Consider the following 24,698-nt stretch of genomic DNA (forward strand, 5'->3'; position numbering starts at 1 on the left):
TTCATAGCGAATCAAAACAAACATAGTGTAGTAATAGAATTTCAACTAGAATAGGGTACGTTAATCGTTTGCTTGGGACCAATAGGCTACTAAAGTGGTGAGCCAATTTAAAATCGTTAGTTTCGTATTGATTGTTGGTAAAACTGTATGGGGAAAAATCATTTTAATTTAATTGTAGCTTGTTTAGCATTAATTTCCGGGAAAAAACTGAACGACAAAGCCCCTGACTAATTTCTTTAGGTTGTCGTTCACTTTTTTTTGACCTGAATATGCACCGGAAGCGAATTATTCGCACTTCTCTCAATTTCTATATGGGGATTTTTATCACTTCCTACCAGCGGAACAGCGCTATCTCTGTGGAAAATGGTCGAACAAAATGATTAATTGTTGAGGTTGGTTGTCTTTATTAAGGCTGTGAACCATTTGCCGAGTTAAAATTAACTCGTGGTTAAAAGTGACATTTCGAAAGTTATTTTCTATGTTCGAAAATCCCTGTGCTGTCGATCGACCGGTTTTCGAGCCACGGTTGTCAAAATTTAACTTCTTGTTTGTCAGAAATAACCATGCTCAGATAGCAGGGTTAATCGATAACTTTCCATCTGTCAAATTTTAACCAAAAGTTAAAATAATCCACCAAATGGTTCAGAGCCTAAGGAGATTTTCTGCCTGACGTTTATTATATTATTAAGTTTGCGTATGAAAAGTGGAATTGGTCAGGGACAATTATTGTTATTCACCAGCTGAATTCTCGTTATGTTTTCATGAAATATTTGCTCCAGCACAACGAAATACATCTACACAGGCTCTGTAACAACATTCAAGGCGTTTCCGGTGTAATTTTTTAAGATAGTAAAATTTGTGAAAGGCCTCAAAAGACGAGTCAAAAGAGAGATTTCACCCTATTTCACCTAGGATTTCACTCATACATGAGAGGAAGCAACAATCGCAAATTGAATAATTTTGTGCAACCTGTAGAATATACCCTCCAACACGCAGAATAAAATATCGTTGAAACAAAAATATTTGAGATAAATTTAAACGTAAACTCAGTTTGTTCTGGCCACAAAAATAAACAAGGTTTATTTCAAACATATTCCATGTTTGAAGTTGTAGGGTTCAGTAATATTATGCGTTATGCAGAGGTACGCCTATGTATGGTTGGGCTAGAATACATCCCTGTATACGTCTGGTAGTATTGGAGAACTATAGGAACGAGAGGATGATCACAAGCGGTATCGAGTTAGTTGCGATACGAATATCACTGGAGGTGGACGGCAGTAGCTGGTTGAAGCAGAACGAACTAAGAGGTATCGGGCGTCATGTAATATTAAATCGACAGTGAGCATGCATAAGGGCGTATACGCGATGATCGATTCTCTTCATCGTTTTTCTCTTTGCATTGCTACAGCTAAGCGAAACAATTTTGTAGAATTTGTTCAATGTAGAGTTGTAATAGGTTATATTGGCTTTCAAAAGCAACAACAAACGCACCGACAAACGTTAAATCTAGCGAGTTATTAAGAAAAGAGAAAATCGATGAAGAGAATCGATCATCGCGTATACGCCCTTATGAATGCTCACTGTCGAAATATTAAAGTTTAAAATAAAAATAATGTTACGTTTATTTTAAAAATATTCGTATTGAAAATAAACGTGAATATTTTTGTTTGGTTTGACAACTATGCGAACAAAAATAAATATGTTTATTTTAACCTTGCTCTTATGTTTGAAAGAAACATACTTAATTTTAAATTATATTAGCATTTGAATGCAGGATAAAGCAGAAAAATGGATTGCCAAGAGATGTGTTCTATTTTAATAAAACACACTAGATTTAGTTTAGTAACACTCAAATAGTCTCTTTATTCACTAGCGAACTGTACTCTTCGATACGCAGTAGAGTTATGAATGAATCAACAAAAGCATGAATGAAGTGAGAGGCAAGAGAATGAATGACAACCCAGAAGGGGTGCACATACTCTGTAGGGATGTTCAAGTAATGCAACATCCTCCCTGTTTCAACAAAACATCACTTGTACTCAATAACATAGTCCATCAGCTTCTCTGGAATACGAGACACCCGTTTCGGACGACTGTTGATGGAACTGGATGCTGAATTCAAATTCTCCTTAGGCTTCGGTGACTGACACATACGAGGCGCTGCGATCGGTAGAATCGGCGAAGTCGAAACTGGCACCACTGCCTGAGCTGGTGACTTGTTGTGAGAATTCTGGGTGAGAACTGATTGAGAACTGTCAACTGGATAACTGCAATTTTCTTCTTCGTTTTCTCCCTCCGATGGCTTTGGAACTGTGTTTGTTGTTAAATTTTCTGCCGACGATTCGGGTTCCTTACGCGGCTTCAAGTGAATCAAACTCCGACGATAGTTGCTGCCATTCACATTCACGGTGTAAGACCGATCACTGAGGCGATTGGCAACGGTTCCCGGCGTCCACTGTTTTGAAATTTCCGGATTCATCTGCACATAAACGGGTGATCCAGTCTGTAGGTCAGGTAGGTTTCTTGTTTTTCTGTCGTAATTCAATTTAATCTTCCTTCTGTTCTCCTCGATTGCTTCAGGAACATGTTCGACAACTTTCGGCATAAGATTCGCCCCGGATGTTGGTATTCCACAACGTGTAGAACGAGAAAACAAACGAGCAGCAGGACTAGAGCCAATCTTATTCGGGATGTTCCTCCAATGCAAAAGTGCATACCAGAAGTCCGTTCCGGTTTCCTCCGATTTCTTCAGTAAGCGCTTTGCAATCTTCACGGCTGCCTCCGATTTCCCGTTAGCCTGCTGATGATGAGGAGCCGAAGTGATGTGTTTGATGTCCCATTCCGTTGCAAACTTCCTCATTTTCTGGTTGAGGAAGTTCGTTCCATTGTCGGTCAACAAGGTTTGTGGTTTTCCATGTCGAGCGAAATTTCTACTGCAAGCTGCTATAACCGATTCCGGTGTCAGATCCTTTAGGATATCCACCTCAAAGAAATCTGAATAGTGGTCGACGGTGACCAGGAACTTCTGATTGCGACCACGGAACTCACTGAAGAAAACATCCATCGAGATCAACTGGAACGGATACAGGGGAATTTGATGACTCATCATGGGTGGATTCGGCTGCGACGAAGCAAATTTTGCGCAAACCGGACAACCTTTCACGACATCCTTGATTTGACTGCTCATGCCTGGCCAAAACAGGTTTGCTCTAGCCAACTTGAGAGTCGCTTCACTCCCATTGTGACTAACGTGACACTTTTCGATCATCTCTCTTCGCAAAGCATGTGGAACAAGAATGCGATCATGTCGAAAAACGATTCCATCCTGTACTGATATCTCATCCCGATACCCGAAATACACACGGAGTCCATCTGGTACTTTATCAGCCGTTCCAGGCCAACCTTGCTGAACAAAAGTGATGATGCTCTGCATACAAGGATCCCTCACCGTTTCATCCATGATCTCGTTCAGGCAACTGTCCGATATGTTAAGAAACTTCGTAAGCTCCAACCCTTCGACATCATCAAACACTTTGTAAATGTGCATCTTGTTATATTCGTCTTTCACTGCCTTGTCATCGAACGGTGCACGGGATAGCGCATCAGCCACAACATTTTCCTTTCCTGTGACGAACTCAATTACCAAATTGTAACGTTGTAGGTTGAGCAGCATATGTTGCAATCTTCTTGGAGCAGACAACAAAGGCTTCCGGAAAATGCTGATCAAGGGCTTATGATCGGTCTTCACAATCGTTTTCGGATTTCCAACCACAAGTTGGTCGAAACGAACACACGCAAACAGAATCGCCAACAGCTCCTTCTCAATCTGCGCGTAGTTTCGTTCAGTCGCAGTCAACGTCCTTGAGGCATAGCCTATTATTCCTTCATCCTGGTAGACAGCAACTCCCAATCCAAAGCAACTTGCATCGCATTCAATGGTCAATGGTTTTCTTGGGTTATAGTACTGCAAGGTTCCAACGTCTGCAACCAAGCCCTTTACTCGGTTGAACTCTTCCACCTCAATATTCGTCCAGCGCCAGGGAACTTCATCTGAAATCAGCTTACGAAGGTTTGTCAGGTTGCTGCTAAGATTTGGAATAAATCTGCCCAAATAGTTCACCATTCCAATAAAACGGTGTATTTCCTTCCGGTTGAGAGGTGTAGGAAAATTTTGGATCGTAGCAACCTTCGACTCATCTGGTAGAAGACCTTTGCTTGACAGGACATGTCCGAAGAATTTCACAGACGTTTGGCAGAGCTTGAGCTTCGTTTTGTTCAGTTTTACGTTGTGCTCTTCCAGGCGAATTAGAAGATTCTTCAAGCATCTGTTGTGGTTAATGAGCGCTTCTTGCAAAGTTTCCCCAACTCCAAATATCAGCAAATCGTCTGCCAAACATTCGACTCCTTCGAGACCCTGGATAACCTCCTGCAGCTTCGTCTGGAAGATTTCAGGAGCTGATGCGATACCAAAAGGCAGCCTAGTCCAACGATACCGACCGAAAGGAGTCCAAAATGTTGTAAGCTTGCTGCTGGGTTCGTCGAGCTCTACGTGCCAAAACCCTTTCTTGGCGTCCGCAGTAGAAAACACCTTCGCCTTGCCCAGCTCAGGAAGAATTTCATCCAGTGTAGCAAACTGTAGGTTCGGTCTCTTCAGCGCCTTGTTGAGTGGAATAGGATCAAGACAGATTCTGATGCTTGAAGATTCCGGGTCACCCCGTTGCACAATCACAATGTTGCTGACCCAATCGGTATGCCTGGCTTCCTTCACGATCATTCCCTCCTTCTCCAATGATTCCAATTCGTTCTTCAACTTGCTTCTCAGGGCGATCGGAACACGACGAGGAGGTTGGATTGAAGGTGTAACAGAATGGTCTACCTCCAACGATACTTGACCTTCAAATTTTCCGTAACCAGAAAAGATTCCTTTGTGGCCTTGGATAATCTTCTCCGCTTCGATCCTGTGAACATTCAACAAGTTTGGCGAATTTGCTTCATCAGACTTACCGAATGTGACCGATTTGCAGAACTTGACGAAGCCCAGAACACGTGATGCCTTTGCCGACAGTAGGGGGCAATGGTCCACGTCCACAACTTGCAGAACCAATCGGTATCGACGCTTCATCCGACGGCACGGTATCTTCACTTCCCCAAGCACTTTGATGGGATTCCCACCGAAGCTTTGGAGCTTGTACGTCGACGGCATCATCTGCGGGGTTTCCTCTCCTGTGAGTTTGACCAACCAATTATGGCCAATCAGGCTGGTATTAGCTCCGGTGTCCACTTCGCAAATCACTGACTTCCACTTGTTATCAAAGTTGAGATCCAACTCAGCCATCACGCCACCTCCTTTCGATGAATTATCGAAAATCTTGCCGATTTCGTATTCGTCCTCGCTTGCTTCCGATGAACCTTCATTGCAAGAAAGTGCTTGCTCCTCCGAATCAGTGCTTTCGTCCTTCACCTCCTTCACCTTACGAGACTTCCTGTTCTGGAATCTGTTGCTGGCCTTGCATACCTTTCCGAAATGGTTCCTTCCGTTGCACCTATGGCACCGCTTACCAAGAGCGGGACAGGAACCTTTAGAGAAGTCATGACGGTCTCCGCAGAACTTGCACCGCTGTGATTGAGGCTTGGAACGGAACTTAGCTTTCGCGACTTTGTTCACCTCTACTTCCGGATAGAAAACTGAAAGTTCCTGGGACCGCTTAGTCGTGATCTCCTCCGCTCGACACATGTCTATCGCTTTCGTCAATGTTATGTCTGCAATGCTTAACATTTTTGATCGCATACTTGGCCACTTGTTGGACGTGACCACCTTATATGCGATAAGGTCCGTCTCTAGCACTCCGAGTTTAGCCATTTTTGCCAGAGTCTTGAGACGAGAGGCATAATCGTCGATTGATTCTCGAGTCTGCTGTGTCGTAGAGAAAAAGTCGAGCCGGTCCACTATGACATTCCTCTTCGCAACAACCTTCTCTCGTATGGCGGCCAATGTGGCCTCCGGATCTGCACCTTCCGCTGCTGTCAACTCGAAGTTGAAGTATTTTTTCCTTGCCGGCTCTCCTATGACCGACAGCAAGAAGCTTACCTTCTGTGGGTTTTCTTCTGGCGGCCACCGATCCATACCAATGGCCTTAGCGTAGTCTTTCCAGCTTTTCTCAAAAAAATCCATGTTTTCCTGCATGTCGCCTTCCACTGCTAGCGGCGATGGTTGCGGAACCTGCACATTCGACGCACTTGGCCGCTGCATCGCTTGAGCCTGATTCTGCGTCGCTTGCATTCCCTCCATCATCTTCGTAAACATCTGCATTTGTTGCTCCAACAACATTTTCATTTGATTTGCATCCATTTTTAAGCGAATCACTCTTCACTCCCGATCCCGACCGAAAAATACAAAATGGCCGCTGACACGACGCGACTTGAGAACGATTTTCCCCGGACCGATTTCCGATTCGCGATTTCGATAATGACGCGAATTTTCACTTGAAGCACACGGTAACTTCTGACACCATGTTCTATTTTAATAAAACACACTAGATTTAGTTTAGTAACACTCAAATAGTCTCTTTATTCACTAGCGAACTGTACTCTTCGATACGCAGTAGAGTTATGAATGAATCAACAAAAGCATGAATGAAGTGAGAGGCAAGAGAATGAATGACAACCCAGAAGGGGTGCACATACTCTGTAGGGATGTTCAAGTAATGCAACAAGATGAAAAAAAAAACGATCTGCAGATACAAGATCCCGAATTCAGTTTGATTGCAATGTAGGATTGGAAATGCAAGAATCGGAAGAAGATGATGAAGAACCGTTGAGTTCGGTAAGGAAGGAGGATGAATGCAGCACTGATTTTAGTAAGGCTCTGAACCATTTGGTGGATTATTTTAACTTTTGGTTAAAATTTGACAGATGAAAAGTTATCGATTAACCCTGCTATCCGAGCATGGTTATTTCTGACAGACAAGAAGTTAAATTTTGACAACCGTGGCTCGAAAACCGGTCGATCGACAGCACGGGGATTTTCGAACATAGAAAATAACTTTCGAAATGTCACTTTTAACCACGAGTTAAATTTAACTCGGCAAATGGTTCACAGCCTAAGAAGTTGATCCAAAAAATTAATCAGTCGAGTCAGGATTGTGTGATTATGATAAAGCTTACTGAAGTTTCGAAGCGAATGGAAAATGAGCGAAAAAAGTTGAAAATTACGGAAAGAGCAAGAACACAAGGCAGGTGCAAATAAGGAGGATGTTTCGGATCTACTTGTGGCAGGAGAGAAGATCAAAGACAAAAGCTCGAAGCAAACAGGAAGAAATTACTTTTCAGAGGGTGGGGGGTGGTGGGCTGGAGGATCCGGAATAGATTCAAAATACATTTCGGATTTTCGTTTCCCTTTGTTAAGACACTTACCTAGGTGGGTTTTCGCATCCATGACTTCGGTTTTGTTGCGGGCCGTTATCAGTTGATAGGCAAAGCTGGGGCAATTTTTTTTCCGAATGTAATAGCATAGAGGTAACTCTAAGACCACCGAGGGGGGCGACACATCTAAATCTCAAGTTTAGATGCTCAACAAATCTCACACTAGCGAATCAATCTTCGAAAAATCTTCTTTCATTTGTCGCATCTACTTGCATCGCGCATCATCTTTTTGCAGGAAATCTTCAGAATCGTCATCAATCTTCTTTCTATCTACTCAGCGTGCGCGCAGCTAGCCACAGCAAAACACAATCTTTTCTGCATCGTAGATAGAGTCGTCCCCCTCGAAGACCACTGGGTCCCGAAGAAAATCATTATTATTTTTGGCTCACTCAGTACCAGAACAACGGTCCCAAGCCTAGGGGAAGGCCAGCTCCAAGTATAAGCATCAATACCGATGGTGGAAATATTAAATAGTTTAATATTTGTGATATTTATGAACGTCATACTTAGTCTGACAGTTGTTTTTTTTTTGACTATTTTTGGTTTTATAGCTTATTTATAGTGAAATAGCTTGGGACTGCTTGGGACCGTTGTTCTGGTACTGAGTGAGCCAAAAATAATAATGATTTTCTTCGGGACCCAGTCGTCTTAGAGTTACCTCTATGTTATAACTCTGTAGTCTGAACGTACTATAAAACCAGTGAAACTTTGTGATATTATAGTACGTTCAGACTACAGAGTTGGTGGGCGTTGGCCAAATTTGGATTTTTCAGATATAATCCTAAATAGGACCTAGATTATTTAATACTCTAGTAACCTCAAGTCCGTGCTCTGTCACAATGTTTCATTGTGATTAATCAACACTCAAAGGGGTAAAATATCAAATTTGGGGTGAATTTGAAAGAAAGGGAACTTGGAGCGTAGAGCGCACTACCCACTGGACGATTCTGAAGCCTGGCCAAGTGAGTGGGGTATGGGTTTATTTGATTGAACGTCATTTCCAATGTATATACTGCCGGCAACCGCAAGTCAGTCCCATCTGCATTTTTATCAATTTTGAGTTAGGGTCGTCATTTAGCTTAACTTTTCATGTATTTTCAGCTATGCTATTCAAAAAAGTAAGTTTGTTCTAGAAAAGTGGAAAACAACACCAAATCAAACTGTCCCATAGTGGAAAGTAACCGCAAGTCAGTCCCATTGAAAAAAAAAACGAATTTCATGAAATAATCAAGAGAACAACGTCATAACTTTGTTTTTAGCTTTGTTTATTAAGTAATGATAATGTGTGATAACAATTGATATAGAAAAGCATCTCCGCTGAAAGTTTTCGAAGCGTTTCTATGCATTTACGACTAGTTGTCATATATCCGGTTAAGAAGAATGCTGCTCTGGCAAATCAGTCCAGTACGATTTGCTGTCGGCGTTGATGAGTGGTGCAATAACTTTAAGCAAAGCAGCTTTTCTGTCTGCAGCTATTCCTTTGGGCGAAGCCTGCCGTTTCAAGGTGTTTTCCAAAAGAAATCCGTCACACTGAATCTGCTTCATTTGCTTTTTCGAGAATAGGGTACATCGATTCATCGGTTTGCTTCCGTCGACAGCATTGCTGTAAGAAAGCTCGAAGCTTCCTTTCTTGAAAATAATGTATTTTATATTTTCAATATACGGTCGAGGTTTGCACTGATTAATTACGTACTGGCTGGTGTTTATGGTCGTGCAGAAAAAGTCGCTGAACTTCATGTTCATTACCTCCACGTTTTTTTTTGCCTTTTCGACCAATGCTGAAAACTCTGGAAATGTTTGAGCTGGTTTACTATTGCGCATGCTTTTTTCGATGGCAGCATGTACGCTATCTGCAGCCATGAACGTATGTCCAGTTTCGAAAAACTTGAAGGAAACTTTTCTAACACTAACAGCATTAGAATTCAGCAGAAGTATCATGTGTTGGAACATATTCCAATTTTTGTTTTGGGCGCTGCAGTTGTCCAGCCAGAAAATTATTTCCTCATAGTTGTTGAATCGCTCGATTACTTGGTGGAAACAGCTAGTTATATCGGTAGCGTGACGTCCTGCAGTCGACTCATCCCATAGACATGTTATCACAGGAAGAATCTTTGCGTATTTTCCCACCGATGCAAAAGTTTCGTTGTAAGCCAACAAACGTTGAGAAAATACAATGCTTTTAAATCCATCAAGCCTTGGTAGTTGTATCACCTAGAAAACACATTTACTGTGGTTAATATACTGAAATGTATAATTTTATTTGTCGATCATATTTTACTCACCTTTTGTAAATCAACAGAAAGCACGGCGCAACCGGGTTTCACATCATCGCCATCTTTTCGGTACGCATCTCGCGACATAGCTGCCGAACGCAAATGCTGGATATATCTTTCGCAAATCGAACAAGACTCAGTTTCGGCCGAGGATTCAAGAGTGGCTGATGGGACATGTTCTGATGTTTTTTGATGCTGAGTAGCAGTAGTGCATAGCTCACATTCTTCGTGACCCAACTTGACCAAGGAAATGTTCATCTCCTTCAACATACGGCAATAGCATGGGTAGCTAACTTTTGGAAAGTTTTCTGTATTGAGGTAGTGTTCGAACATTGCTTTTTCAGTCAAGTCGGACGGTAAATAGAGTCTGTTGGGTGCATGCTCACGTCTGTAATGTGAAATGGTTGGGTTGAAGGAGTTGATGTGCGCCACTACCGAATCTCTCTTAGTCGTATCCCGGCTGTGCTTCCCTCGCTGTGACAATCTTCGGTTTCCATCCTCATCACCATCGACGCATCGGTACACGACATTTCTAAAATAAATAAATATATCATAGATACAAATGTTTACGTTAATAAAATATACTTCTTACCCGCAATTATCGCTGTACCCGATTGTGTTTAAATAGAACTTTCGGCAAACTTCAACACGCTCGATATTGCTATCCGTTAAATGGAATATGTAGCTTTTTTTCTTCTTTGGTTCCTCCAGAATGAACTGATTTTTAACTCGTCGTTTCAAAGGCGCCAGCTGAACTGTCTCTCTAAGAAATGCAGCTTGTTCAGAAGCATCCAAATCCCAGAATCGTCCATGAATTTGGATCCTGTCATCCTTGCCGATTTTCTTTGCGCATTCTTTTTGGCATTTGCAGTCTATTGGTTTTATGCCATGAGACTTGCGCCTCTTCTTAGCAGAATCTTCCTTCTGGATTTCTTTCTTCGTTCGCTTTTTAACTTTCGTAGCCCCTGTCGAAGATTCCTCTCCATCAAAAAAACTTCCATCTGAATCAATGAACTCATTCGGGTAGCTATCTAAGATGGCTTCTCGAAGCTCGGATGGATTTTCAATGCCACTGGCTTTGTGTTCCGCCGAAGCTGCAAGTGCAACAACGGAAGCTCTGGATTTATCCATAAATTTTTCTTTACCGTCACCAAAACCATAAAACTCTTCATCAGACAATTCACTAGACGAGCTTTCATCCGTTCCGTACATCGAAAGATAATTGAGCACCGACATTTTTCAAACTTTTCAAACGCCACGAATAATCAAAAGATACAGTCGCTGTCAGAACACGCTCAAAAATCGTCGCTCATGTTGAACTGAAACAGCGTCGCTATAGCGATGTGACTGACTTGCGGTTACTTTTCTGATTTATATGCAATGTAACCGCAATTGCTTAAGTCGGTCCCAGTCAGATTTTGGGCATCCAAAATGTTTCTTTTGCTTTTTTTCAATGTGTTTGATTAAATATAGATGGATTCTATAAGAAAGCTCGTTAGTTGTCAAAGTTATCCATCCGAAATAAGCGTAAAACGAGAAAACATGTAAAATCTTTGCGCGCTGTTTTCTCATTTTCGCTATTTTACAGATGGGACTGACTTGCGATTACCGGCAGTATATTGATACATTCAAACCATTGGCATTTGAGATAAGACAGAGATAGGATGCGGAGGGCCCGCTTAGGGGAAGCGTAACCCATGTTATGGTTTTCATTTATTAAATAGTTCAGATAGGCTGGAAATGACATGTTCATAGTGAGAAAATGTACCATATGGGGCCCGTTCACTGATCAAAATCAGATTCACATCGTCAGACCCTGCCCAAGAATGAGGGGATTGACGATGACTTGTCAAGTTTTATTTTGAATTTGCGTTTTGCATTTAATACTCTACACGGTAACCGTAAAATACCCAATAATGACTACAAAGTAAGCATTTTCGAGGGAGACTGGGACTACCCATTAAATGAGTAAACATATTACCCATTTATGAGTATTTGTTACTCAAAAATGAATACTTTCTACTTATTTTTGTAGTTGTAATTACTCATAAATGGGTAAAATTTTACTCATTTAATGGGTAGTCCCAGTTTCCCTCAAAAATGCTTACTTTGTAGTCATTATTGGGTATTTTGCGGTTACCGTGTAGTAAATCTCGCGTCCGTGCTCATTCACAACAGTGTGAGGTGTCAATACTCACTGGGTCATATGTCTTAAAGGGTGATACGGTCAAAATTTGGTCAAGGGAAAACGCGTGTAAATCGGTGAAATCGTTTATTTAAAAAATCAAATTGAATTTCTTTTTCAAGTTCAATTAGTATAAAATTCAGGAAAAATATTCAGTTAGGCTTCCGCTTTTCCAAATCCGAATTGCCGGGCCTTACGCTTGACCCCTGCCATCAGATTTTGTACAGCCACCTTCCCGCATAAGCGCGAACCATAAATTGACCTTACCGATAATGGTTGTAAATTGTTTATAATCCCTGCTAAACTTCAACTGAAATGGTTATGGAACTTTACATGAACGTTTAATGATAAAGTTTTAACCTTAAGTATTATAGTTTTTTGGAAGTGGACCTTACAAATAATGGGTTGTTAAGAACCATTACCATTCAAAATTCTTGTTTTCTCCATACATTTTCGGAAAGAAAACTATACTAAAACCTTTTAACTTATGGTTTGAGAACATTAATGGTAATGGTTATGGTAACCAGTAAGGTCCATGAATGGTTTTGTAACATCGATCAACTTTATGTGGAATATATCGCGAATTGGTTGCCTGTAAATTACTGATTACCAATTCACGATATATTCCACATAAAGTTGATCGATGTTACAAAACCATTCATGGACCTTACTGGTTACCATAACCATTACCATTAATGTTCTCAAACCATAAGTTAAAAGGTTTTAGTATAGTTTTCTTTCCGAAAATGTATGGAGAAAACAAGAATTTTGAATGGTAATGGTTCTTAACAACCCATTATTTGTAAGGTCCACTTCCAAAAAACTATAATACTAAAGGTTAAAACTTTATCATTAAACGTTCATGTAAAGTTCCATAACCATTTCAGTTGAAGTTTAGCAGGGATTATAAACAATTTATAACCATTATCGGTAAGGTCAATTTATGGTTCGCGCTTATGCGGGTTGTCCACCTTCTTCGCCGCAGAAAGCCAGTTTGCCTTGAACTGCTGCTCGCCCTTAGCAGTTTTTTTGGTCTTCTTTAGGTTCCGCTTGACAATAGCCCAGTATTTCTCAATTGGGCGGAGCTCTGGCGTGTTGGGAGGGTTCTTGTCCTTGGGAACCACCTGCACGTTGTTGGCGGCGTACCACTCCATGGCCTTTTTACCGTAATGGCAAGATGCCAAATCCGGCCAAAACAGTACGGAACAACCGTGTTTCTTCAGGAAAGGCAGCAGACGTTTATTCAAACACTCTTTCACGTAAATTTCTTGGTTGACAGTCCCGGAAGCTATGAAAATGCTGCTTTTCAAGCCACAGGTACAGATGGCTTGCCAAACCAGATATTTCTTTGCGAACTTTGACAGTTTCATGTGCTTGAAAACATCTGCTACCTTTCCCCTTCCTTTTGCCGTATAAAACTCCTGTCCCGGAAGCTGCTTGTAGTCGGCTTTGACGTAGGTTTCGTCGTCCATTACCATGCAGTCAAACTTCGTCAGCATCGTCGTGTACAGCCTCCGGGATCGCGCTTTGGCCGTCGTATTTTGTTTATCATCGCGATTTGGAGTCGATAGTCCGGCTCGTTTTTTGGCTCGATGCACGGTTGTAGACGATACACCCAGCTTATTTGCGGCATCTCGGAGAGAGAGGTTAGGGTTTCGCTTGAAACTACCGGCAACTCTCTTTGTCGTCTCAGCGGCTTCCGGTTTTCGATTTCCCACCGATCCAGACTTCCTGGCTGTCGACAAACGTTCCCCAAACACTTTAATTACATTTGTAACGGTTGATTTGGCAACTTTTAGCGATTTTGCCAACTTTGCGTGCGAGTAGCTCGGATTTTCGCGATGCGCGAGCAAAATTTTGATACGCTGCTCTTCTTGCTTGGACGGCATTTTGACAACTGAAGAGTGAATTCCAAAATCAAAATAGGAGCAACATTCTACACACACACACCTTCAAAATGAGGGGTGTTCAGGTTTTTTAAATGCAGACCAATTTAGACCAGTTCCAGATTAGTTTGCTATTAATATCTTCTGCATCGCAGTTCGCGATAGATTCCTAAATATGGGTTCTCTTTTCCGACCATAATAGTGTGAGGGAAGGGGGTGAGTTCTGGATCAACAATGGAGGGGGGCCCATCGGTTTTTGTGGGCAAACCGTCCAAAGCCCATTCCTCACAGATCGGGGGCTGCTCACGCAGGCCAACACCATCTTCGTGTAGGTGGAAGTTTTCCCTATCCGATGATGGTGTTGGTTTGCGTGGGTGGCCTTCGGTTTGTGAGTGGGGGGCTTTGGATCGGTTTGTTTACGAATGCTGATGGGCCCTTTTCTATTGTTGATCCAGAGTTAAACGTTGCGATATGAGAGCGAATAGAGGCAAATAAATAGGGAAGACAACACCATGACCCAAATAAGTAACCAATGCATGCGGCTCACACTTAACTTGTTCTATTTCTTTCTTTCTTCCTATCATGTACTAATATTAACTGCCTGAGGACAAATGGGAACACGACCAGAAGATCAATAGGAGAAAAAGAAAATTCGAACAAGAAAAGAAGAATTAAACTTGCACCGGCAAGAGGAAGCATACAGAAAGGATCATGCCGGTTGGAGACAGCCAATGTATACTGGACGAAGCTTGTATCTAGGAAAAGTCGTATGTGCAGGAAACCGTAAGTAGGATAAGAATCGTAAAAGGTGTGTGCTTGCTTGATAACATCCTAACTTTACTTTAAATACACGGTAGGAATCGAATATCCATTTATGATTAAGGTTTTGCCCATTTTTCAGTGGGAGTGGCAATACTCATTGATGAGTGATTTATCGTACCCATTTATTAGTAACTGTTAGCAGCTAATGATTAATTGATTTACCTATTTTAGAATTACCTATACTTCACATCAGAACCTCATTTCCTTCAATTACTACTCCGTCGCAGCACACACCTTATATGGATCGCTAACCTTTATTTAGTTTCAGCATTTTCGACATTATAATCAAAAGGTGAGTTTTAAAAGTATAATTACCATGCATATAGATAAGTTAATGTACCAGAACCTGGACGGACACGAGCCTACCCAGGGGAGGACCCGGATACGACCACCCATGTGTGTCTAGAGTATCGCACGAGCTGACGAGTGCAACGGGAAGGACAGTAGGTGTATAGACTAGGGGGTTGGTCCCTAGATAAGTCTTCTTAGCGGAAGGCACAGCCTATGCACTGAACAATTACAATTATAGTACGTTCAGACTACAGAGTTATAACATGTTATAGCGCTATCTTGATGGTGGTTTCTGTGTTATAACTCTCCAGTCTGGACAGCGTTTGACGCTGGTCCACATACCGGCCTATTTCTACGTACGATGTTGGAGGATCCGGGATAGATTCAAAATCCATTTAGGATTTTCGCTTTTCTTCCGACGTCAGTTGTGGAGGAGGATGATACAGGAATCGGCATCAGAAACGACAGAGTGACGTCGATACTGTGGGGTTCCTCTGGTTTTATCGATCTGGAACTTTGTTAAGACACTTACCTAGGTGGGTTTCCGGATCCATGACTTCGGTTTTGTTGCGGGCCGTTTTCAGTTGATCGGCAAAGCTGGGACAATTTTTTTTTCCGAATGTGAACAAGAAGGAAAAAAAGGCAGGGCACGCTAAAAATCGTTTACCCAAATTCTATATTGTTGAAATAAACATGCTTATGACTTTAATTCAAACATATATATATTTGTTGCAAACATGGTTTTAATTTATTTTGAATTATTCATATGTTTGTGTTTATAGAATAAACATTTATATTTTTATTTTATATTTTATATTTATGATGAATAAAATTCGGTTCCGTCAGAAACTCAGCCAGATTGTGGCGGCCAAGCGATCGTAAAATACTGGATAGGTTTGTCCCTTGTAGTTTTTTAATGCAGATGACGCATATGTATTTACTTCATTACCCCTTAACAACCTAATTGGTTGTTAGGCGCTTCTTATGGTTATTTTTTATGCGGGTTTGTCGATAAATCGTGTTTGAAAATCAATAAACCGGCATATCTGGCAGCTCTGTCGTCACCTTCGATAGAGGTCGAAATATTTCACGACGGTTACACCTCGACCGAGCGGTGAAGCATTTTATTTCGTCACCTAAAGGTTGGCAATAATCAGTTAGTGCGTCTCTGCTCAAGTCTAAAATCACGTCTGTCATTACCACCGCTGACAGGCTCGTTAGCCAGATGATAATCCTCTCTTCGCGAGAAAGCATTCGAAGCAACGTGTTTTGTGTTTTGGTCGGTTCTAGTTTTTGGTTTCGACATAATCTATTGTAGTTTTCGCAAATTCTGCACTATTTTCATCAGTTACCGACGCAAACAATGTCTTCGGATAGAATAAAGTATGTCCTGTTAGTTGAAAATGTGTGGATGGAGAATTATTATTTGTGTTTGATTGTTTATAGAAAACCAGCCACACGCCGTGGCAAGCGCTTTCTGGATGCACGTGAGCCGAAAACGATTGAGAATGCCAAGAAAACCCTGATTATGGAAGGTCGCAAATGTTCCAACGAAATCCGCCAGGCACTAAAGGACTTTAATCTGCTAAAGAAGCCACTGGTTAGGTTGATGAGGAGGAACAACGACGTTACTCTGTTTGAGGATGCGACACCGCTGGAACAGTAAGAGTATACATACTTTGATATCCAGGGGTTATCGAAATATAATGTGTGTTATTTCTAGATTGGCTAAATCGAACGACTGTCACCTGTTCATGTTTGGATCATCATCAAAGAAGCGCCCAAACAATCTGATAGTGGGCCGTATTTATGATGAGCAGGTACTGGATATGATGGAGCTTGGCATTGCGAACTACAAAGGTCTGCAGGATTTCAAAACCGAGAAGATTTCAGCCTTTGTGAAGCCTGTAATCGTATTCAATGGATACAAGTGGAAACTAACAGAGGAATTGCGACGCCTTCGTAGTCTTTTGCTGGATATGTTCCGAATTGACAACGTTGATACCATGCGATTACAAGGCATTGAGCATGTTATTAGTTTCACGATCACAGAAGATTTGACAATCCTGATGCGTTCCTACAGAGTTCAGTTGAAGAAAAGTGGTCAGAGAACGCCTCGCATTGAGCTGTCGGAAATGGGACCGTCAATGGATTTGACGGTCAGGCGGACGAAGATAGCTTCGGATGATCTGTACAAAACGGCTATGAAGCAACCGGCGATCCTGAAGGTTGCCAAACGAAAGAACGTCTCCCGCGACGAGCTGGGTAACGTGCACGGAAGGGTGCATGTTGGCAAACAGGATATCAATGCAATTCAAACGAGAAAGATGAAGGGTCTCAAAAAGACCCCCGAGGAAAAGAAAGCAGCGCGTGCTGAAAAGAAGCGTAAGTCAGCAAGTTCGGCAGGTGAAGTCTCTGAGCAGGCAAACGACGACGATATGGATGTGGGTGGCGATAGAAGTGGAATGGAAGTAGATAGCGATGAGTGAGTATGAGTGGGATTCTAATCCAAATGATGGCCGCATTATGGTTTCCTTTTGCTACCGAAAAAGGTGGGATATGGTTCACTGTGTGACGAAACTTACGTTAAGTTATATAAGAATTAGTGTTTCATAAATGAAAAATATTTAATACTTTCCAACGTATGTCTCGTGAAAGAAGTCCATGGGGTTTCGCGCTACTTCGTCTTTATCGTGACATTTTTGAAAAACGGGTTAGCCTGGTCAGCTAAGGCATGGTATCACCAAGACGGGAGGCGGCGGTTTCCATTCCCAGTCCGGTCTAAAAAACATCTTTAGTGTTGAAAAGGTTCTCGACTTTCTTTGGCATAGTGTATTATGGTGCTTTAGTGGCCCCACAAAATTTAGAACTTCCTAATATCAAAACTAAGAACCTTGTTTTATTATTTACATAATGCCGACTCATGACTCCAAATGGAAATGTGCATTTTTTTTTCTCAATCAATTGTACCAAATTCTCATTTGTAGTTTTAAAAAAGCGTACACAGCAAGACATATGCCGCTATGTTACATATTTTCAATGATAATTAAACTTGAAGCAAACAGCGCAATGCACATGCCTAGCGTTTAGGGCGAGGGGGATGACTCTATCTATGATGTAGGAAAGATTGTTTTGCTGTGGCTAGCTGTACACACGATGATAGAAAGAAAGTTCATGAGTTGATGAGTCGATAGGTAGGGTCCAGGTGTGGGAGCTGTCTCCCTAGCGTCGGTAGCATTCGTGCTCAGCACAGAAAATAAGATCGACGGAAAATAAATCAAAGAAAAAAAAAGTAGATAGAAAGAAGATTGATAACGATTCTGAAGATTTCCTGCAAAAAGATGATACGCGATGCACGCAGATGCGAGCGATAAAAGAAGATTTTTCCAAGATTGATTTGCTGGTGTAAGATTTTTGAGCATCTAGAATTGAGATTTAGATGTGTCACCCCCTCGGTTTAGGGGCTTATACCAACAATCAATACAAAACTAACGATTTTAAATTGGCTCACTACTTGACTAGCCTATTGGTCCCAAGCAAATCGATTACGTACCCCATTCTAGTCAAAATTCTATTACTACACTATGTTTGTTTTGATTCGCTATGAAAGTTTGACAGATAAAATGAGGGGTTAGTGGATTTTCCTAAGTTTCGAGGGGTGAATCGATTAGCTTGGGACCGAAGATAGTACCAGAGCTGAGCCAAAAAGTTGAGCACGTTTCTTCGGGACCTACTAGTCTTAGAGTTACCTCTATGCTTATACCTTGTACAGACATACAAAGTACACTGTTGTACTACCGTTGTACTTCTTTAAGCTAGTACCTCAAATTGTACCTTTTGAGGTACTTTATTAAAGGAGTACAACCATAGAGGTAACTCTAAGACCAGAAGGTCCCGAAGAAACGAGCTCAACTTTTTGGCTCAGCTCTGGTACTATCTTCGGTTCCAACCCCTCGAAACATAGGAAAATCCACTAACCCCTCATTTTATCTGTCAAACTTTCATAGCGAATCAAAACAAACATTGCGTAGTACTAGAATTTCGACTAGAATGGGATACGTTAACCGTTTGCTTGGGATCAATAGGCTAGTCAAGTAGTGAGCCAATTTATAATCGTTAGTTTCGTATTGATTGTTGGTACTGCTTTATATGTCTGTCAATGGTATTAACTGCGATGTTCGATTCTTTCCTGAGTACTGCGAACTCAGCCGATTTTATTTTTCAAGTGAGCTAGAAAACATCTTGAAAATCTTCCGAAGTTTCAAATTGTTTTGCTGAAACAGCTCACAAAATTGTATATATATGCTGTCAAATGAACTCTTGGCTCCTCCTCCTCTGCTCCAGAAATAACGTATACATGTGATGGGAGTGCACCTACCCACAAAGCTCACATGACTCTTATAAAGTTTGATTACATTCTTGTTTCAGCAACCCAGTTTTGGCATTATTAATATCAAATAAAAACACTTTTTCGAGCATCACGCTCAATGATTTACATTATCCGCCTACTAAGGTTGATGTTTCGACAGTTTCATAATTATAATTTTTAATTTGTTTTCAGTAGGTGGCAACACCTTTACTTGTGGTTCAAACAGTAACTACCTACGTGACTTCTGAGCTCTTTTGTATGTTTGGCTCCCGTTTGACAGTTTGACTCGGCTCCCAGATGACAAGCATTTTGAGTTAGTTCGCAGTACTCAGATGTGTATGTAAAATCGAATGGGTAAATGTGTGTGTGTGTGTGTGTGTGTATGAGAGAGTATTACAACCAAATGGCACTCGCTAATTTTCAAAATTTACAGTATCTACCTGAAAAGTGAAATACTTTATGGGGTAAACGGTCTGTGATAAACATTGAATTACAAGGCAACCCTAATAAAAATATTATGGTTAATTTGCTTAACGACGTGTTTAAGGTATCATCCAAACCATTTGTGGAATAGTTCAATGTTTAGGGTTATCGTTCGTTTATGGTAATTTTTTATTAGGGAAAGAACCCTTACTCTTGCTACACACACAAATTATAAAAATAAACTAATGACACATGGTTTTTCTAGCGTTACACTCCTTTATGCTAATACATCAATTGAGGTACTAGATTTAAAAACTTAGCAACATTAGTAAAATTATGCTGGTCATGGGTATCAAACCGGGAGTAGTTTACTGAAGTGTAATTTTAATTTAGTACCACAATTGATGTAATAGATTAAAGAAGGACAGAAGTAGTACCAACAATCAATACGAAACTAACGATTTTAAATTGGCTCACCACTTTAGTAGCCTATTGGTCCCAAGCAAACGATTAACGTACCCTATTCTAGTTGAAATTCTATTACTACACTATGTTTGTTTTGATTCGCTATGAAAGTTTGACAGATAACATCAGGGGTGTGTGGATTCGTGCAGAACATGCAGGGGTGAGTGAAATAGCTTGGGACTGCTTGGGACCGTTGTTCTGGTACTAAGTGAGCCAAAAATAATAATGATTTTCTTCGGGACCCAGTGGTCTTAGAGTTACCTCTATGGTAGTACTCGGTAAGTTATTCATAGGTATCTGCAGAAAACCGTTGTGTTACGGAAGTTTTCTGGAAGTATGACCTTATAAAGGGATAAAATTTTGCCACGAAATGATGCAAAACATGCCATTTTCAAATGGCTCGCAATCGCCAATCCGGACGAGATTCCAATGCCAATGTGTTCATAATAACGTGAACTTTATTATAACACTTGTCTCTTGATCAAATTGTTTATATCTGGTAGGCATAATTATTACATGGTTACTTTTTGGAAAACAAGAAGCTTCGAATTTCTTCAGTTTTTGAACACGTCTCAAAATTTGTAAACAAAATGTAATGTTTTTATTCCGTAACCACTTTATGCTGCATATATTGAAATATATATAAAAAAAAAATAAAGAAGCATGAGAAATCTTGTTTTCTTATTTTGGCCAGGTTTTTGTCCCAGTTACTCCTCTGTGCGATGAGTAAATTTGCCTCATGTTTTCCCAGGTTTTTCCAGGATTTTCCAGGGAAAAACAGTCTATTGGCACTACTCCGAGACTGAATAAAATTTTCGTCAATTTTCTCATTTTTCGGCAGATTTTTTAGGTTTTCCACAGGAAACTATGAGACAAATTTACTCATCGCTGAGTTCCTGCACTTTTGGCGATTATGAGTGAACTAAACTCAAATTTGGGTCGTTCTCATTCGCCGTGCAGTGGTTATGAAAAGAGAAAGTCAATTAAGAGAATCGATCAAAGCAGATACGACCATTTGAAATGTTCATCGAGATAGAGTTCTCTACCACCGTTAAGGCTGGCGCACAATGCATAAGTCTAGATAGAGCTGGAATTAGGGCCTAACAGCTTTTGTAAACAATGATTTCTCTTGATGATTTCTAGAAATTCATGGCTCGCCCACGCAAACCAACATTCTCATCCGGTAGGGAAAGACTTCCCCGATCCGATGGTTAGGTTGGTCTGCGTGGACGTGCCTAGAAATTGTTTACAAAAGCTGTTACGCCCTAATTCCAGCTCTATCTAGAAGTTTCCGGGTTGTTTGACAGATAACTGTCAAAAATCCTGAAAACTTATCCATTGTGCGCCGGCCTTTAGTATTAGCACAAACAGACAGACGGAGCGGCTCGAAAACTTTGGTGACTAACCTGCTATAGACTTCCCTGACGTTTGTAAAATGCTCAAATTTAGTGCGGAACTCGGGGTAAATTATAAGTATTAGTGCAAGAAAACCTTTGAATTTACCCAAAGTTCTGCACTAATACTTGTGCAATTCACAAACGTCAGTGAAGTCTATTGCAATTTTTCAGTGAACCACATGGCAACACCACTACTACTGGATTGTGCCACATGGCAACACTACTACCACAAACGAAGTGACATACGACTAACTGGCGAAGAAATCCATTTAAATGATGTGGTTCACTGTAATAGAATTTTCTTGGAAGCTTGTGCCATCATCCACCAGATGGGATAGTATTTTTGTTTTGGTATTGCACAAAGTTGATTTTGTGTACAATGATTCTTTGACAGTGTGCAAAGAGTGCGTATCATTTCGTCATTTTTTTATGCATTTCAGTTTTGAGTAGAGTGAAAGAGATTCAACCAAAACATTCTAGTACATTTGGTGAAAATGCTAGTTCAATCCAGTAGTTGTGTTGCCATGTGGTTCAATCCAGTACTAGTGGTGTTGCCATGTGCTACACTGAAAAATTGCAAATAATGATGTAATAGCAAAAAGCAGATACAATATTACATCAATGGATGTAATTTTGTTCGCAAAATCGATGTACATCGTACAACGTTATATTACACAACCGATGGATTGACCTGGTTGCAGCAGTTTGGATGTAACTTTTTTTCTGTGTGAGAACGTCGGATTCTCTTGCTGCAAAATTTTGACACGCTGCTCCTCTTGCTTGGACGTCATACAATCAACCATTGTATATACACTCAACTTCTAAATGCAGCATTTCATGGTTTTTTTTATACATTTTTAACAGAAATACATCAACTTGAAGTTGACCAATTTTTGCGCGTTCCAGACTTTAATCGTACTTATTTAAAATTGTTCCAGTGTACCAAAATTGAAGAAATTTTGGATTTCGGTTCCATTTTGAATGCATCAGATAACGAATATGTATTTACCTCAATAGGGATCGTCTATTAATTATGTCACACTTAGAGGGGGAGGGGGGTTTTGGAAACTGTGACTAGTCATACAAAAAAATTTAAGGTCCATACAAAAAATGTAACAAAGGGGGAGGGGGTTGAAAATAGGCCAAATTTGCGTGACATAATTAATGGACCTTCCCATACTTCTAAACAACCCAATTAGGTATCAACTTTTATAAAAAAATACGTTGATTACTCGCCAATCGAAGGTAAACTACGAGGCGAGTTACGAGGTAAATTACCAGCATTACCGGATAGGGAAAATTATCCACAATCTAAAGATGGTGTTAGTTTGTGTAGGTGTGCCTTGAGTCACGAGAAAACGGTTTCCGAAATTTTGTTCGCAATAGCTAATGTGCTCTTTTCTGTTGTTGGTCGTGATTTGCTCGATTGATTAAGCTATTTGACAGCTCAATTGGTTCCCGAGATTCTATCCGCCAGACTATGAATATAGTGACTATAGTTATTCTGACCTCGCTTTTCGAAATTTCTTCATGTGAATGAGTAAAGCTGACTCATTCTCAGAGGAAATTCGTTTTAAGTATAACCTACATTTTTTTTAGTAAAAAAAAAACATTTAATTTTGAGTTGATCTCATCGGCCGTGCTAGCGTCTGAGATATTTGGCCGTCAGACTCATGTCAAAAAACGAGTAGATGACATAATGTTGTTGTTGCTCTGCAGTGAAAACAAAACCTTGGTGAAAACAAACGACCTTTTGGGATCACGGGGGCGTCCAAGTGGGTTGGAGTGGAATCGCAGAGTGACACAATGAAGTGACGAAGACGGGCAGCGAGGGCTCCGGTTATACACGCGCATAGGAACCGGACGGATTCGTTGGTGCTGGTGCTGGTGCTGGTGCTAGTGTGGATGAATGTATCACTATTCTGTGCTGTGTGCTGTTCATCGGACTCAGTTTAGGGTGCGGTACGCGGGGAATCATCAGGCAGGCTTCTATCTAGGCACTGTCGAGCAGGCGAAAAGTTTTGTTCGCTCGCACAATCATCGGTGAACCACCAGACAGTCCAGAAGGATAGAAAAGTGCTGCATTTTTTCCATTACACGGACGAAGAATCCGGGGACAAAGTCGAATCGCGGTTGTGCTTTGATACATTGTTGGAGGTGTGGTAGCACTAGGTGGAGCGACCGAGCGAAGGAAGAAGCTAATATTTTAATTACCAATTAGCACACGGTGTTGTTTGTTGAATATCGCGGGGTGTTATCTATAGTCGCCGTCGCTGGTTCGAGGAAGAAGCGCATATTAGTGACGTACTGGTGTTGGATTTTTGTTGTTGTTGGTGGAGTTTTCAGGCAATTTTGCAGCTGGTTTCAAGTGCATGGGCAGTGAAAATCCTTGGCGTGTCTGGAATCTGCGGTGAAGGTTGCAGTAAAGAAAAAAGAAACATCGATACGCGAATTGCAACAAAAGTGTGTGCTGAGGGAAGTAATTTTCCCCTCTTGGAGAAGGTTGTACTTCCCGTTATTGTGTGATTTAGTGTTTTCGGAGGGTGCCCGTTCAATGAATAACAGCGCTGGAGAAGATCATTTCCGTCCAGCCTTGCCACCAGCGTCCCACCAGCCTCAATAACATTAGAGCGTCCAAGCAGTCAAGAATGCCATTAGCCAACTCGGTGGATCCATGGAGAGAGAAAGTCCCACTCAATATCGTCGGTATCGAGGTATGTGTCTTTGGATATGAATTTTTCTTCTCTTTTTGGCTAGTTGATAGAATCTAGATGTTGGTGTACTTTTGGTTTCGTTCAGTAAACTATATATTTGCGTGTCAAAATTCGACTATTTCTCGGCTTATTTACATTTTTCCACTCGGCTTTCGTTGTTTTCTGCCCCTTTAAACTAAGATGGATCACTGTTCTGTTTACCTACCTATATGGATGTGTTTTTTCTGGTTTTTCAGGAATAGACCTTGGTGGGGGCATCCATTAAGTATGTCACACTACATTAAAGATAAACTAACCCACATCTGTCCCTTTTTGTCACGTTATTACCTACAGCTAATACATTGTTTGTCACAGACATGTCGACCACCATCCCTTTAAAGCGTGGCATACGTAGTGGATGTCCCCTTAAACAAATAAGTAGGTATTGGTTTATTCATTAGCGTAATGAAAC

The 24,698-nt window shown here is 41.0% G+C and overlaps 3 protein-coding genes across 5 annotated transcripts in view; 2 read left to right on the forward strand and 1 right to left on the reverse strand.

Annotated features, from left to right (window-relative positions):
- Positions 1–2,029: 2,029 nt before the first annotated feature.
- On the reverse strand, positions 2,030–6,292 carry LOC135705205 (uncharacterized protein K02A2.6-like). The gene has a single exon (XM_065226816.1). It carries the CDS (start codon positions 6,290–6,292, stop codon positions 2,030–2,032), a length of 4,263 nt encoding a protein of 1,420 aa, XP_065082888.1.
- Positions 6,293–16,134: 9,842 nt separating this feature from the next.
- Positions 16,135–17,512, forward strand: Non3 (Ribosome production factor 2-like protein Non3). The gene is made up of 3 exons (XM_065226838.1): positions 16,135–16,262; positions 16,326–16,541; positions 16,603–17,512. Exons 1-3 carry the CDS (start codon positions 16,243–16,245, stop codon positions 17,366–17,368), a joined length of 1,002 nt encoding a protein of 333 aa, XP_065082910.1. The 5' UTR covers positions 16,135–16,242; the 3' UTR covers positions 17,369–17,512.
- Positions 17,513–23,273: 5,761 nt separating this feature from the next.
- The window catches only part of LOC135705189 (ribosomal protein S6 kinase 2 beta-like), a 125,143-nt gene continuing 123,718 nt past the window's right edge, over positions 23,274–24,698 (forward strand). The window contains exon 1 of one of the 3 annotated variants that reach the window (XM_065226788.1): positions 23,274–24,247. In XM_065226788.1, the coding sequence (XP_065082860.1) occupies positions 24,208–24,247 (40 nt within the window). In that variant the 5' untranslated portion in view covers positions 23,274–24,207. The remainder of the gene's footprint in view (positions 24,248–24,698) is intronic. The other 2 variants (XM_065226790.1, XM_065226791.1) reach the window with 2 other exon arrangements.

This window comes from Ochlerotatus camptorhynchus, unplaced genomic scaffold, assembly GCF_037179485.1.
Source record: "Ochlerotatus camptorhynchus isolate MF236.1 unplaced genomic scaffold, CSIRO-AGI_Acam_v1.1 ptg000261l, whole genome shotgun sequence".
Lineage (NCBI taxonomy): Eukaryota > Metazoa > Arthropoda > Insecta > Diptera > Culicidae > Ochlerotatus > Ochlerotatus camptorhynchus.